General features: G+C 36.3%; 1 protein-coding gene across 2 annotated transcripts in view; it reads right to left on the minus strand.

Moving 5' to 3' along the window:
• Positions 1-350: 350 nt before the first annotated feature.
• The window catches only part of EIF2AK3 (eukaryotic translation initiation factor 2 alpha kinase 3), a 76,541-nt gene continuing 63,557 nt past the window's right edge, over positions 351-13,334 (minus strand). For both annotated transcript variants that reach the window (XM_081069685.1, XM_081069686.1), the window contains 3 exons: positions 8,799-8,900; positions 2,820-2,882; positions 351-1,554 (listed from right to left, as the gene is read on the minus strand). In XM_081069685.1, coding sequence (XP_080925811.1) covers positions 1,354-1,554; positions 2,820-2,882; positions 8,799-8,900 — 366 coding nt within the window. In that variant the 3' untranslated portion in view covers positions 351-1,353. The remainder of the gene's footprint in view (positions 1,555-2,819; positions 2,883-8,798; positions 8,901-13,334) is intronic.

The raw sequence follows: 13,334 nt of genomic DNA on the forward strand, positions 1-13,334 counted from the left end.
GCCCAGCATGCCACATGCCTCCCTGTGGCACGTATCGACACACGTGCTATCCATACAACTAGCACGGCCACAGACCTTCTCTCTGTGACGTCTCCTTTTAGGGCAGGGTCCTCGTTATGTCCCCAGTCTCTGGCGCAGAGCAGGCACTGAGCAAATGTCTGTAGATTGCGAGCCCAGTGAATTCTGAAAAGGACTTGGTCAAGTTTTTGAGAAATAACAGAGAAGACACTTGTTTGGAACAGGTTTGGAATCAGTTTTCTTGAGAGTGGGGTTTAGATGTATGATCGCATTTTATAAATTTGAAATACTACCATTTTCGGGCTAATTCCCCAAAATAAGAGTCAACCATAAATAATTAATAAAAGTTTTATTAAATCATTTAGACTTGAAAGAAGTCACAATAGTTAACACACTTAAGTGCGTTCTGTATACCACCAACCCAAATGGATTGAGTTCAGAATTTTTATAAATAAAAAATAAACATATTTACAGTGAAAAATAAAAAAAAATGTTAGCAAGGTAGATGATTTAACTGTTATCTATAATCAGTTTCAGGACAGTACCAACCTACAGGATTACATATAAGACATGTTAAGATTTTATTAGGTTTAAAAAGTCCATAATTAAAGAAGTTAGTTGTAATATGTGATTCATTTCTTACTACGGCTGTTTTTCATCCCAAACCTGAACTTCTGATCAATTTACATAAAAAGCTTTATGGTCCCTTTTTTGGAGGTAAAGTACAAAATGCTCTTAAACTCTCCCAAAAACCATCTAAGGAATAAAGGTATTTAATGCTACAAATGCCACTATAAAACTAGCTGTGGATAGAAACCATTATACAATTTGTGCTACTTGTCCTCCAAAATATTGCAGATTCCTAATTTACCCACCAGGGACAAAAACGGAGTCAGCTTTTTTTGGAAATCAGTTTCAAAATCACCACTGTATCTCTAGAAAGCATATTTCTAGAACAACACAGTTACCATATGTAGGGACTTCAATTATTCTGTACTATAAAAATATTCCATTTTAATTCTCTACATACTTTAGGGATTGATTCCACCTCCCCAGGCAAAAGGTGAGGGCTGTAAAGTGTGGCCAGCCAGTTTCAAGAGACCAACAGAGAAAAAGGAGCGCACGTGAATTCGTGATAGCTGTCTCAGAGTACACCAAAATCAAGAGCTGGCTCAAATTCGGTTACGCCCCCAAATGCAATCCAGTTTAGTTTTTACTTAGAAAAAGTAGTCCGAAATAAATGAGCAAAGAACAAAGTTCTCAAGTCCACAATTTTGGAAAGTCACATTCCTAAGAGGCAGGCTATTCTGTTTGAGGTGCAGGCACGACATAAGGCTAACTGCTTGGCAAAGGGTTCTGGGAGTTGCTGGAATGTCTTGAATGTTTCGTTCCTGATGAACTCATGGAGCGAGACCTCTGTCTGAGCAGTGGTTTCCCTGGAAACTCCAAGTCCTCAAATACAGCATTTTCAATGATGGTTGTCGCTTCAGGCCGTTCCATGGGAGACGGAGAGAGCATGTCTTGCACCATCACATACTGAAATATAAAAATTGTTTTGTGATAAAAGGGCCAGGTTTAGACCACTCAACAGTCCCCTAATTCAGTAGTCAGCAAAATTTTTCTGTAAATATATTAAGTTTGTGAGCCAGCTTCATGCAACTTCTCAACTCTGCCAATGAAGTACAAAGGTAGCCGTAGACAGTACGTAAGCAAATGGGCATGGCTGTGTCCCAAAACTTTATTACAGAAACAGTATCTGGCCTGGGGGTCAGAGTTTGCCAACTCCGGCTCCAAATAAATATGGACCATGTAATTGCTTGTTTTCTAACATATAATAAGGGGTCTTAAATCATATCCTTGAAACTCAGACATAATCTGACTGTAAAAGTAAATTCATCTTACGACTGCTTATGAATGTACTGTTATCTCAATAAAAACTTAAAATATAATCATGCCAGGGATAAATACCTAACACCCTTTTTTGACTTTTTTGAACCTCTATTAATGTAACATATTCTTATGAGTCACCTTGGGAACTGATTCATTACATTTGCAAAACATATAACGAAATAACTTTTAGTAAACCATTTCATTTTAGGTTAGTGTACCTCTATATCATTATAAAATTCATTTTAATGCAATCCTTCATTATACTTATAATTTTAAAAGAAAACTTGATCCTTTTTCCAATTTGATAACACAAGTCTAATTTACTTCCACTTAATTAAGGAAATTCAAAATTTATCAATGTATAAATTTAAAAATGAAATAAAAATAAACAAAAGCTGCAAAAAGAAACTTCCAAGGTTTCACATGAGTTTCACCATTCAAGACGCTCCATCTTCCCCTCCCACCGTCCTGAACCATTTACGGGGTCACTGAGTGGCATAACGCCAACACGCACCATCAATGGAAATTAGTGCCTCCTCCCCCCTTTAAAGGAGCCAGTTTTTAAGATCTCTCCCAAACTCACTAAGATAAAGAAATTCATGGCATGATCATAACGGCAACTCCGTTCCTGTGAGGGTGTGCGGGGAGCTCGGACTCCCGGAAGGGAAAGGTCGCCACAGTTCCCACACCGGAAGTCACGCAGCGGGGCGCGCGCGCACCAGGCCCAGGCCCGGCCTGACTTCCGGTCTCCGCTTTTGCCGGGCAGTGTGTGCTGGAGATCAGGGCCCTTTCCTCTCTAGCCCTTTGGCTTCCTCTTCAGTAAAACGGGGAAAAGAGTGAATTCACTGCTAAGGACCTTTTAAGTTCTAAGTGTGATTGTAAAGAAAATAAAAGATGAGAATTATACAAACCTCGTGAGGATATTTCTGAGTAAATAGTGGTGGAAATCTGAGATTTCTTACATCAGTTAAGACCTAAAAGGAAAGAAAAGTTACTCACTTTAAACCTGTTTTGATATATAGATCTATTTAAACATAAAAATATTTTTTTGATACCCTAACAGAGTGACTGAGGAGAAAGAGCGAATCTTAAACAGATGGAAAACTAATCAATAGCTTTTCCCGACTGGATCATTTCTACATCAGTGCTTCCTGTGCTCTTGCCATCTAATGTACGTTTCATCAAATCATCAACATCTAGAAAATAATTCAGGTATAATTGATTATGGTTGAATTGTACATATGATACTGACAGCTGGATTTTAACTGAAAATAGACTGATTTGTATCAAAAAATTCAGTCATTCATGAATACACTTTTGTGTCCTTACGTGGAAAACGTTTTCTGTTGGTCTCTAACCTTTTTGCATTTGATAAAAAAGAGCATATTCTTTTTCTTTCTTTTCCTTTCTTTTTCTTTCTTTTTTCTATTTTATGAGTGAAGAAAACCAAGTCAATTGTGCTAAATACTGAGCATAAAACTAAGCTTTTGAAAGTTATTTGGGAAATTTTCAAGTTACTACTTCCTTTATGTTCCGGTTTCCTTATCTACAAAACAAGGATAATAGGGCCCACCTTGTACCAGTTTTGAGAATTAAATGAGGTAATTCAGGGACTCTTTAGCATAGTACCTGATACTCCTTTTGTAATGATGACAAAAACCAGTTTTGAGAAATAAAATAAATAAGTCTTCATAATTCTTGAGAAATAAGCTGTAATGTACTTTTAAAAAAGCAAGAACTGGTTGGCATTTGTTACTTCCCACTGAAGAGAAACATAAGCTTAACTAGAAGAATCTGTCCTGCAGGCACTGGAGGGAGGGTTTCATTTGCTGGTAGATAGGTCCCACCAAACCAAGTGCAGATAAATGCCTGAGCCTGGATTCACGAAGTGATTTTTAATCACTTAGCATTTTTAAACAAAGGTTTTTATTTTAAAACTTAGAATTGGAAAAAGGCCTTGGCTGTAATTCAATGGGAGAAAATAGTCTTTTCAACAAAAAGGATAGCGTAAAGGAAGAGACTGAAAAACTGAACTTCAAAATTAAAACTTGCTGACCTTTGAAAGACACTATTAAGAAAATAAAATGGCAAGCCACAGAGTGCTAGAAAATAGTCACAATACATCTATCTGGCAAAGGACTTGATGATGGTCAAGTCCTAAAAGACCAGTCATCAGAGAAATGCAAACTCAAACCACATCATGATTCCATTATACCCATACTAGAATTGCTAAAATTGTAAAGACTGAAATGTAAGTGTTGACAAGGAAATAGAGGAACTAGAACTCTCATACACTGCTGGTGGGAATGAATGTAAAATGACACTTTCTTATAAAGTTAAACCACTTACCACAGAGCTTATCAATGCTACCTAGGTGATGACCCAAGATTAATGAAAACATGTCTACAAACAGACTTCACAAATGTCATCGCATCTTTATCCATAAACGATTCTCCATAGGTAAAGGGATACATGAACTGCGCTATATATACAGTGGAATATTATTAAATAATAAAAGGAATGAACTGCTGACACACTCGAGTAACATGAATGAATCTCAAAAACTTTATGGTGAAGTCAAAGAAGGCAGACACAAATAGAGCATATACACTGAAAGATTCCATTTATATGAAACTTTAGAAAAGACAGAAAGTAGAATAGTTGCCTGGCCCATGGGGACAGGGGCTGGAAGGAAAGGGGATTGACTGGGAAGAAGCAAAGGAAACTTCTTCGGGTGATGGAAATGTGCCATATTTTAAATGTAGTAGTGGTTACATGGGTATATAAACTTGTCAAAACTCATCAAACTGTACACTTCAAGTGCATACATTTTATTGTATGTAAATTATTCCTCAATATAATTGATTTAAAAAAGGACCTCGGTCAAATCATTGAATAGTCTGTTTTACTTTCTCACTAAGAGAATTTCAGAGAGGTTCTGGCTAAACATAGCCGATTTTCTACTAAATTTTCAGTAAACGTTTTCACTACAGCAACTGCAAAAGAATGTAAAAAGCATGATACGTCTTTAAGGATGAGTGCAATGGAAGGAAAGAACAAATTTTTGGAAGAGAGAAAGTGGATGCAAGCCCACCGATGTCCTTAGCAGAGCAAAGGACAGTAAGCCAGGGTGCCTAGAGGGATAACGCCAATGGACAGGGAACTGACTAGCTGTGCAGTACAGAAGGCGGGGTGAGGCTCAAGGATGACGACAGGAGAACTGTCTGAAAGTATGTGTATGGAGTGACACACATAAACATGTGAGTTTCATTTTCTGGTGAAAGTGGACCACGAAAATGCAAGATTTAGGGTCACTCAACAAAGAGGAAAGGTGTCTACTGGGGGGGGGGTGGGCATGGAAAACAGTAGGATGAAGTGAAGATCTGCATGCTAGGACAGTAAGACACTCTCCATTTCCCACCCCCACCCATCCATACTCTTTCTAGGCAGGAGAACGAAAGCTACTTCTCTGGAGAAAATGGTTCTAGAGAAAAGGCCTACTGCTGACATGTGAGGACTTCTCCCCCACACGCCAAGGTAAGAACTAAATTGTAACCCTTATAGAGAAGTCCATTCCAGTCTCCATTTCAGCCCTATTATTAAGTATGAATGAACAGCTAAGGATTATCAACATGAGAAAAAAAAGCATTAAAAACTCCAGAGTTAGAGATGTTGGCAAGGAGGGAAATAAAGGGGTAGTAGGAGGGAATTTTTTTGTGGTGATGGAACAGCTGTGTATCTAGATTGCAGTGGTGCACACAAATTTGTACATGAGATAAAATAACATGAAACTATATACACACATCATAGCAATGTCAACTTCCTGGTTTTGACATTGCACTATAATTATGTAAGATGTAACCATTAGGAGAAATTGGGTGAAAGGTACACTGACTCTCTGTATTATCTATGTAACTTCCTGTGGATCTATATTAATTTCAAAATAGGAAGTTTAAAAAAAAGGATCCAGAGAACAAGAGACAATACAGGGAGAAGAAAACTTAAAACATACCTACACACAATTGAGATTCTCAGAGATAAGTGAAGATAAGAAATCCATGGTACACAGAGTGAAATGCTATAAAAAAGGAAGAATCTTGGACAATAAAAACTGGATTGTCAAAATCAAAAAGTAATTAGGAAAGCTGGAATAACAAGTTAAGGAACTCTTGCAAAGAATAGTACAAAAAAACAGAAAAATGGAAAATAGGAGGAAAAAAGGGGGTTATTTATAGGATTAAGTGTCAGGGATTCCAAAAAAAGAAAACAAAAATTGGAGAATAATTTATAAAAAAAGTAATATACGAAATTTACTAGAACTGAAGGATTCACATTTTCTAACTGAAAGGACCTACCAAGTATTAAGTACAGGAAGCGAGGGGGAAAGAAAGATCAATGAAAGGACTAAATTTCCTAACAGCACTGATGAAGGTTAAGTCCTAAAAGCTTCCAGAAAGAAAAACAAAACAGGTCAAACAGATTCCATACAGAAAAACCGGGCATCAGATTGATACGAGCTTTCAACAGCAGTGCTGTAAGTTGCAATGTTCTGAGGGAAACTGGAATCTGGCCAATTTATTAATTATGTGTGAGGAAGGAAAAGAATACATTTTCAGATACCTGGGGACTCTAAAAACTTATCTCTCATACATTCTTCCTGAGGAATTTACTACAGAATGTGCTCTAGCAAAATAAGAGAATAGTGCAAGAAAAAAGGACAACATGGCATCTAGGAAACAAGGTATCCAAGCCAGGAAAGTAGGGAAGCACATACTTTCTTGACAATTTACAAAAGGTTGAGGTGGAATCATAACACACTGGAGGACAAAAAGCATTGAGAAGACTCCAGGAAAAAAAATAATCTATCTAGAGAGGTAGATAGACAGATAAGCTATACTGGAAGAACAGAGAAAATGTTGTTTGATATGTGACAGATTGTGAACATTTGTTAAAAATTACAACAAAGGTTCACAGAAAACTAAGCAATTGAAAAAAGGCAATTCTGAAAAAAAGGATTGCGTCAGAAAGAAAAGAAAGTATATTATTTGATCTAGCACAAAACAATATCTGCATTGCCAAGAGAAATACTTCATATAACCCAATTGTTTTTACATAACTACTTTTTTACTGAAATAAAATTCACATAAATAAAATTCACCATTTGAACCATTTTAAAGTGTACAATTCAGTGGTTTTTATTCTATTCACAATGTTGTACAACCATCACCATTACCTAAGTCCAAAATATTTTCATCACTCAAAGAGAAACCCTGTACCCTTTAAACAGTCAGTCTCCACCTCTTTGTGCCCCCAACCCCTGGCAACTACTAATCTACTTTGTTTCTACAGACTTGCCTATTCTGGACATTTCATTATCAATGGAATCATATAATATTGGTCTTTTGTGTCTAGCTTCTTTCACTTAACACAATGTCTTTAAGGTTCATCTGTGTTGTAGCATGTTATCAGTATTTCATTCCTTTTTATGGTTAATATTCTTTTGCATGGGTATGCTGAATTTTGTTTTGCTATTCATCAGCTGTTGGGTTGTTTCTACTTTCTGGCTATTATGAAAATCCTTTTATGAATGTCTGTGTACAAATTTTTGTGTGGACTTATGTTTTCATTTCTCTTGGGTCTCTACTGAGGAGTGGAACTGCTGAGTCATATGTAACTATGTTTAACTTTTTGAGTAACTATCAAACTGTTTTCCATAGCAGCTGCATCACTTTATATTCCCACCAGCAGTGTATGAGGGTTCCAATTTCTCCACATCCTTGCCAACACTTGTTATTTTGTTTTTGTTTTCTTTTTAATTATTATAGCCGCCCTATATGGTGTGAATTAGTATCTTATTGTGATTTTAATTTGCATTTTCCTAATGAATAATGATGTGCTTATTGGCCATTTGCACATCTTCTTTGGAGAAATGTCTATTTAAGTCCTTTGCTCATTTTTTAATTGGGTTGTTTGTCTTTTTGTTGTTGATTTTATCAGTTCTTTATGTATTCTGGATACTAGAACCTTATCAGATATGTAATCCACAAATATTTTCTCCCATTCTGTAGGCTGTATTTCTACATTTTTAATAGGGTCCTTTGATCCTTTACAAATGTTGGACCTGTTTAATATCCCTTTCTGGAAGCTTTTAGGGTGTTCCAAAATTCAGTCATTTTGGTAGGTCCTTTTGGTTAGAAGCAATGAGCCCTTTGGCTCTATGTGAGGACTACATCCTCTTCTACCATGGCTAGGAGTCAATAGATAAGGTCTAAAACTGTTTTTTGTGTTTTTTTTTAAATGGTGATAAGGGCACACGTTTTGGAAAAATGAAGGTGAGTACCAGGGCCAACAGCTATTAGAAAAATTGAAGGTGACTTATCAATTGGGAAGAATGTGACAGAAACCTATTTTTAAAAGACTCAGTACTATCTTCCTTGAAAACCATGGTCATGGTTTATTTTGAGAGAAAAAAATTAATTATGCTTAGTTTGCCAGCTTTTAAGTGTATGAGTATGTGGCCACTCGTCCTCTGGAAAATTCTCCTCTGACCAACCACCACCATCACTCCCTCTCTGCCCCCACCCCCATTACCCTGTGGTTCCCCTTGCTTTGTACTTATTATACAAATTTATTGAGTACAAGATACTGTTAAGTTATGATGAATTTTAGCAACAAAAAGGAACAAAAAAATTCAACTAAATAATTTTTGAAGACTAAGCTTTGAATGGAAGCAAATAGTCTACAAATCCTCCCTATACAGCTCACATGACCTTTTTCACTTGTAGTTAACTGCTGGTATTAAGAATAACTTATTTTCCTTTTAAAATTGTTCTTTTGTAAATTTCAGAGTATCTTCTTTCTCCACCTTTTTTGAGGCAGGGAGAACTTACCCTGACTCTCTCCATCTGAGTGCCAAATGGGTACAACAATTCAAACAGGATGAGGCCTAAAGAAAAGATGTCCACTTTATGCGAGTAGTTGTTTCCATGAATCTGAAATCCCACATAAAGAAGAAATATTAGAAAAAAATTAACAGAGACAATACAATTGATAATATGGCATTGGTGAATCCCAACGTTGACTTTAGTCACTTCTCTGCTTAAATGTATTAGGTTGGTGCAAAAGTAATTGCGGTTTTTGCAGTTATTTTTATTTAACCTTTTGAACTGCAATTATTTTTGCACCAACCTAATAATTGTATATGTAAAAATGGCAGCAAAGAGTTAATCTCTCAAGCCTCTTTTCTTCAACTCACTGCAGCAAGAGTAATTAAACTACTCAGCATCACAGAAGGAAAGCCCAGAAAGGGCTCTGAGATACGCATCAGTAAAACGGGCCTGGCAGAAACCTGGAGCCTTGCAATGCGAAAGTGTGGAAGCCAGTAAGAGCGGCTCAACTACCCAACTACCCCCGGGGTGACTGTTTTCAAAGTGAACACTATCTAAAGCAAATCTCTCATTTCTAATCACCGTAGTCCTCACCCATTTTTATGAGAAAATCCTCATTACTCCAAACCACTAATCAACTGTGGTTATCTCTCATTACAGCACCTAATTACGGACTACTTTGCATTCTTGGTTGTATTTTTCATGTGTATATTTCTTATTCTTCACAACTAGATTAGGAAGCCCTGGAGGGAATAGAACTGCTTCTTTTGTATTCCCACCATCCAACACTAGGCTAAGTATGGAGAAGGCCCTCAATAAATACTGATTTGTTAAAATGAACAGATGAATTACACCCCAACTACTCCATTAAACAAAGCCTTATTCAAATTAAAAGTGACCTGGAGGGGTGGTTCAGGAAAACTCTTTTGTTTGTGACAATTATTTTAGGCACATAACTTGCCATTTGGCAAAACTAAAGAAGGGCAGCATTTCTTCATGGGGGAGTCCCAAGGTCGTGGCTAGGATTACAAACCCTTCACCACCTCCTCTCTGAGCTGCACTTGGTACGTTTCCCTGGTTACTCCCACAACCACCTGCCTTTATGCACACAGAATATTGAACATCAGATGTAAAGTTTCAAAGATGGTACGAGCTACATCAACCTTACCTCTGATCCCTGGGGTTTGGGAAGTATTCAAAGAAAATATGTTCAAAAACAGAGCTTACCAGGGTACAGTGAAAAGGACATCCTCATACAAGAGTGGAGAATATAAACTAACACACCTTCATGATAGGCGACTAGCAATAAATTCCTACTCCCACTTGATGGGCCTAATTAATTTCATCTACCCTAGCGTACACGGACATGTGAACAGAGATTTGCACACAGTGATAGTTATCTAAGTGATAATCCTAACAGCAAAAATTACAAGTAACTAAAATGTCCAAAACAAATGTTGAATAAATTGCTTAGCTGAGAGAATAATACTATGTAGCCAAAAATGTTTTGAAGAACATTTAATTATATGGGAAATGCTTACATTTTATATTGTATCCAAAATTTTACAGACTAGAATCCGATTTTTTCCCAAAATATGTATAAAAATGTTATAAGATGTATGTATCTACTCCATTACACAAAAGGAAATAACTAACCACTGTTAAAATTTTAGAGATCTTCTAGTAAATGATTTTTCTTTTTTGTTTTTACATTCCTGTATTTTCCATATTTCCTACCCCTACATAGGATAGATTAACATGTATTGAGGAGGGGAAAGCATTATTAAATACATTTAAAAAAACAAGTGTAGCTTCATGAACACAAAGCAATCTTTGCAGAATACCTGAAAAATAAGGAATTAAGTACAAATCTCAAGGGGGGCAGAATGTAATATACCCTTTCAGAATTTAAGTTGATTGTTTTATCACTGTGTAATACTAGAACGTGGCCTGTATTTCCTGGTGATTACAACCAAGAACAAGGTAACTATGGTCTGTGCTCATTTTGTCCTAGAAGGATAAGAAAATTAAAGAGCTTTGATAAAAATATTTTAAAACAATGTCTTAGTACAGCTTCTGAGGCTTCGGTAAGACAATTCATACAGCGAAAGTATTTTGAGAGACTTCTTAAAGGGATGTTTTATAAAGAGACAGTTTCTGTATTTAAAAATACAGAGGAATAGTAAGAGGTTTATTAAGAGAATTAAGACTGTCCATTTTTTAACTACCGTATTTTAACTACCACACACTGCCATGACAAAATTTCTGCAGCGACTCTTGATTTTCTGGTGTTAACAACATAACAAATATTACATCCCTTGTCATCAATCTCTTCCTGTCTCAGATGGCAACCCTCACCTCCAACATATGTACACACGTGTGTAGACAAAACACACACACACATACCCCAGTACAAGCCAAAATACAGTCAGCACAACAGTGGGGGGCGGTGGCCAGGATTACCTTGCTGGTGTCTATCTTTTCACTGACATTCACATTCACTCATCTCCCAAACATTTGTGCTGAGTTCTAGGCATTGTTTTAAGTGTTGGGGATAAAGTAAAAAAAGAGATAAGCTAGACCCCTTTTCTGATAGCTTATATTTTAGAGGTGAAGAAAAACAAACACTTTCAGAGAGTCAAAAATGCTATGAAAAGAATAAACAGTATAATGCGATAGATCCTAAGGGGGAAGGTCAGGCGAGTCATCTATTTCAAACAGGGTTGGGGATGGCGGGGACTCATCTAGGGAGCCCTTCATTCACAGGCATCTACATCCAGATAGAATTCCATTTATTCAGTCATTCCTATTTTGTTTTCACAATACTTAAAGTGTGAAGGTATATTTTCAGCCTCTTGAATAATGGTGAATTAAAAAAATGCTATTAAAAACATTTAGTATCAATTCTGACACGCCTACGTAGAAAAATTGGAAAACACAGGAAAGTCCAAAATACCTTTCAAAGACCCCTACACAGAAACAGTGACTGTTGACATTTTATGGCTCTTCCTTCCTGTCTTTTTTCCTATGGATATAAATATGTTTATTTACAGTACTTTGATATTTCGTCCAATTTTAATTTCTCCTTTCACCAGGTCCTGGCCACCTCATTGGACGACGATTCAATTACTTGGGCCAGATTTCTTTTTCTACTCAAGCCAGTTTGGAAACTTTTGGTTGTAAATGATCGAGTATATATAATAATCTCTTATAAATTAAAACCTCTGCCACATGTGTCATTTCTGATTTCTAAGTTGATTTGTGGCTTTCTCCCTTTAAGTAAATTTGCTAGAGAGGATTATCCTTTTTATTTAAAAACCTAAAATCTACCACAATGTTGTCGTCTTACTGTTTCACCCATGAGTTTTCATTCCTATTTAACATCTTACAACTCCTCCCCACCTCCTATTGAGCTGAATCACTTACAGAGTAACGTGCTTCTACAATGAAGGCTTTTCAAATACATTTACCTCCAAATACAATATTGGTAGCTTCCTATGAATGTCAATATTTTTCATTTCTTTCATTGTTTTCTTAATACTTTGCATGAGTATTTTTATTATTCATTCAATAGTTACTTAGGAAGGTGTTTGAAATGTCCAGCTAGTCAAAACAGAAGTAACAACAAACAAAAACCCCAAATCAAAACAAACCACTATCATCTTTTTTTATTGCATTGTGATCACAGCAAGACATTCACAAGTTCTGTTTTCCAACACACTTCTTTGTGCTTCTTTGTGGTCCAGAAGTTTGAAATGAAAGTACATCTTATTTTAACTTGTTTATCAATAAATGTTCAAATGCCAACTATATATAAGGCCTAGGATATCTTTCAACTAGCTTCCCTTTTTAAACTTTTTTTTTGGAAACACACACACATACACACACACACACACAAATTTAACCTAACCTGAAGTTTCCCCTTTCAGGGGGAAACTTAAACACATTTATTTATTTATTGTCATAACTAATATTTGGCTTTACCATCACTTTAAATTTTGTATTTCTGTACCCTTCCCTTTTCTTGTAGTTTGCTTTTCTCTTCTGTAGTGATACAGAAGGTAGAAATACTATTTTTAATTCTATTTGCTGAATTTAGGTGCATCAAAGGCAACTCCTTACTCCTATCTTTATTTTCTCTGTTCTTACCACCTTCTGTTTCGTAATCATTATTAATTTAATATGGGAGTGACAGACCCAGCTAATTAGGATGACTGTATATAAAATTATAAAACTTTTACTAATTTACATTTTGTATTCAATTTTAATTTGGTATTCATATTCATAAGCCATTGACACATATACTGAATTGGTTTAGCTGTCCACTGCCAATATTTTTATAAGTTTCCCATTCTTAAATTCACTTTCAATAGGTAACGTATTCACATGGTTCAAAAAGAAGCATATAGTCAAGTTTCCCTCCGACCTGTCCCTCATATGACCAGTGCCCAGCAGCCACGTCCTGTCTGCTGCTCCCATAACCACTTGTTACTGGCACATCCTTCTTTACCTAAACATAAGCAAACACACACCCAGCCT

The sequence above is a fragment of the Rhinolophus hipposideros genome (genome assembly GCF_964194185.1).
Source record: "Rhinolophus hipposideros genome assembly, chromosome: 12".
NCBI classification, from domain to species: domain Eukaryota; kingdom Metazoa; phylum Chordata; class Mammalia; order Chiroptera; family Rhinolophidae; genus Rhinolophus; species Rhinolophus hipposideros.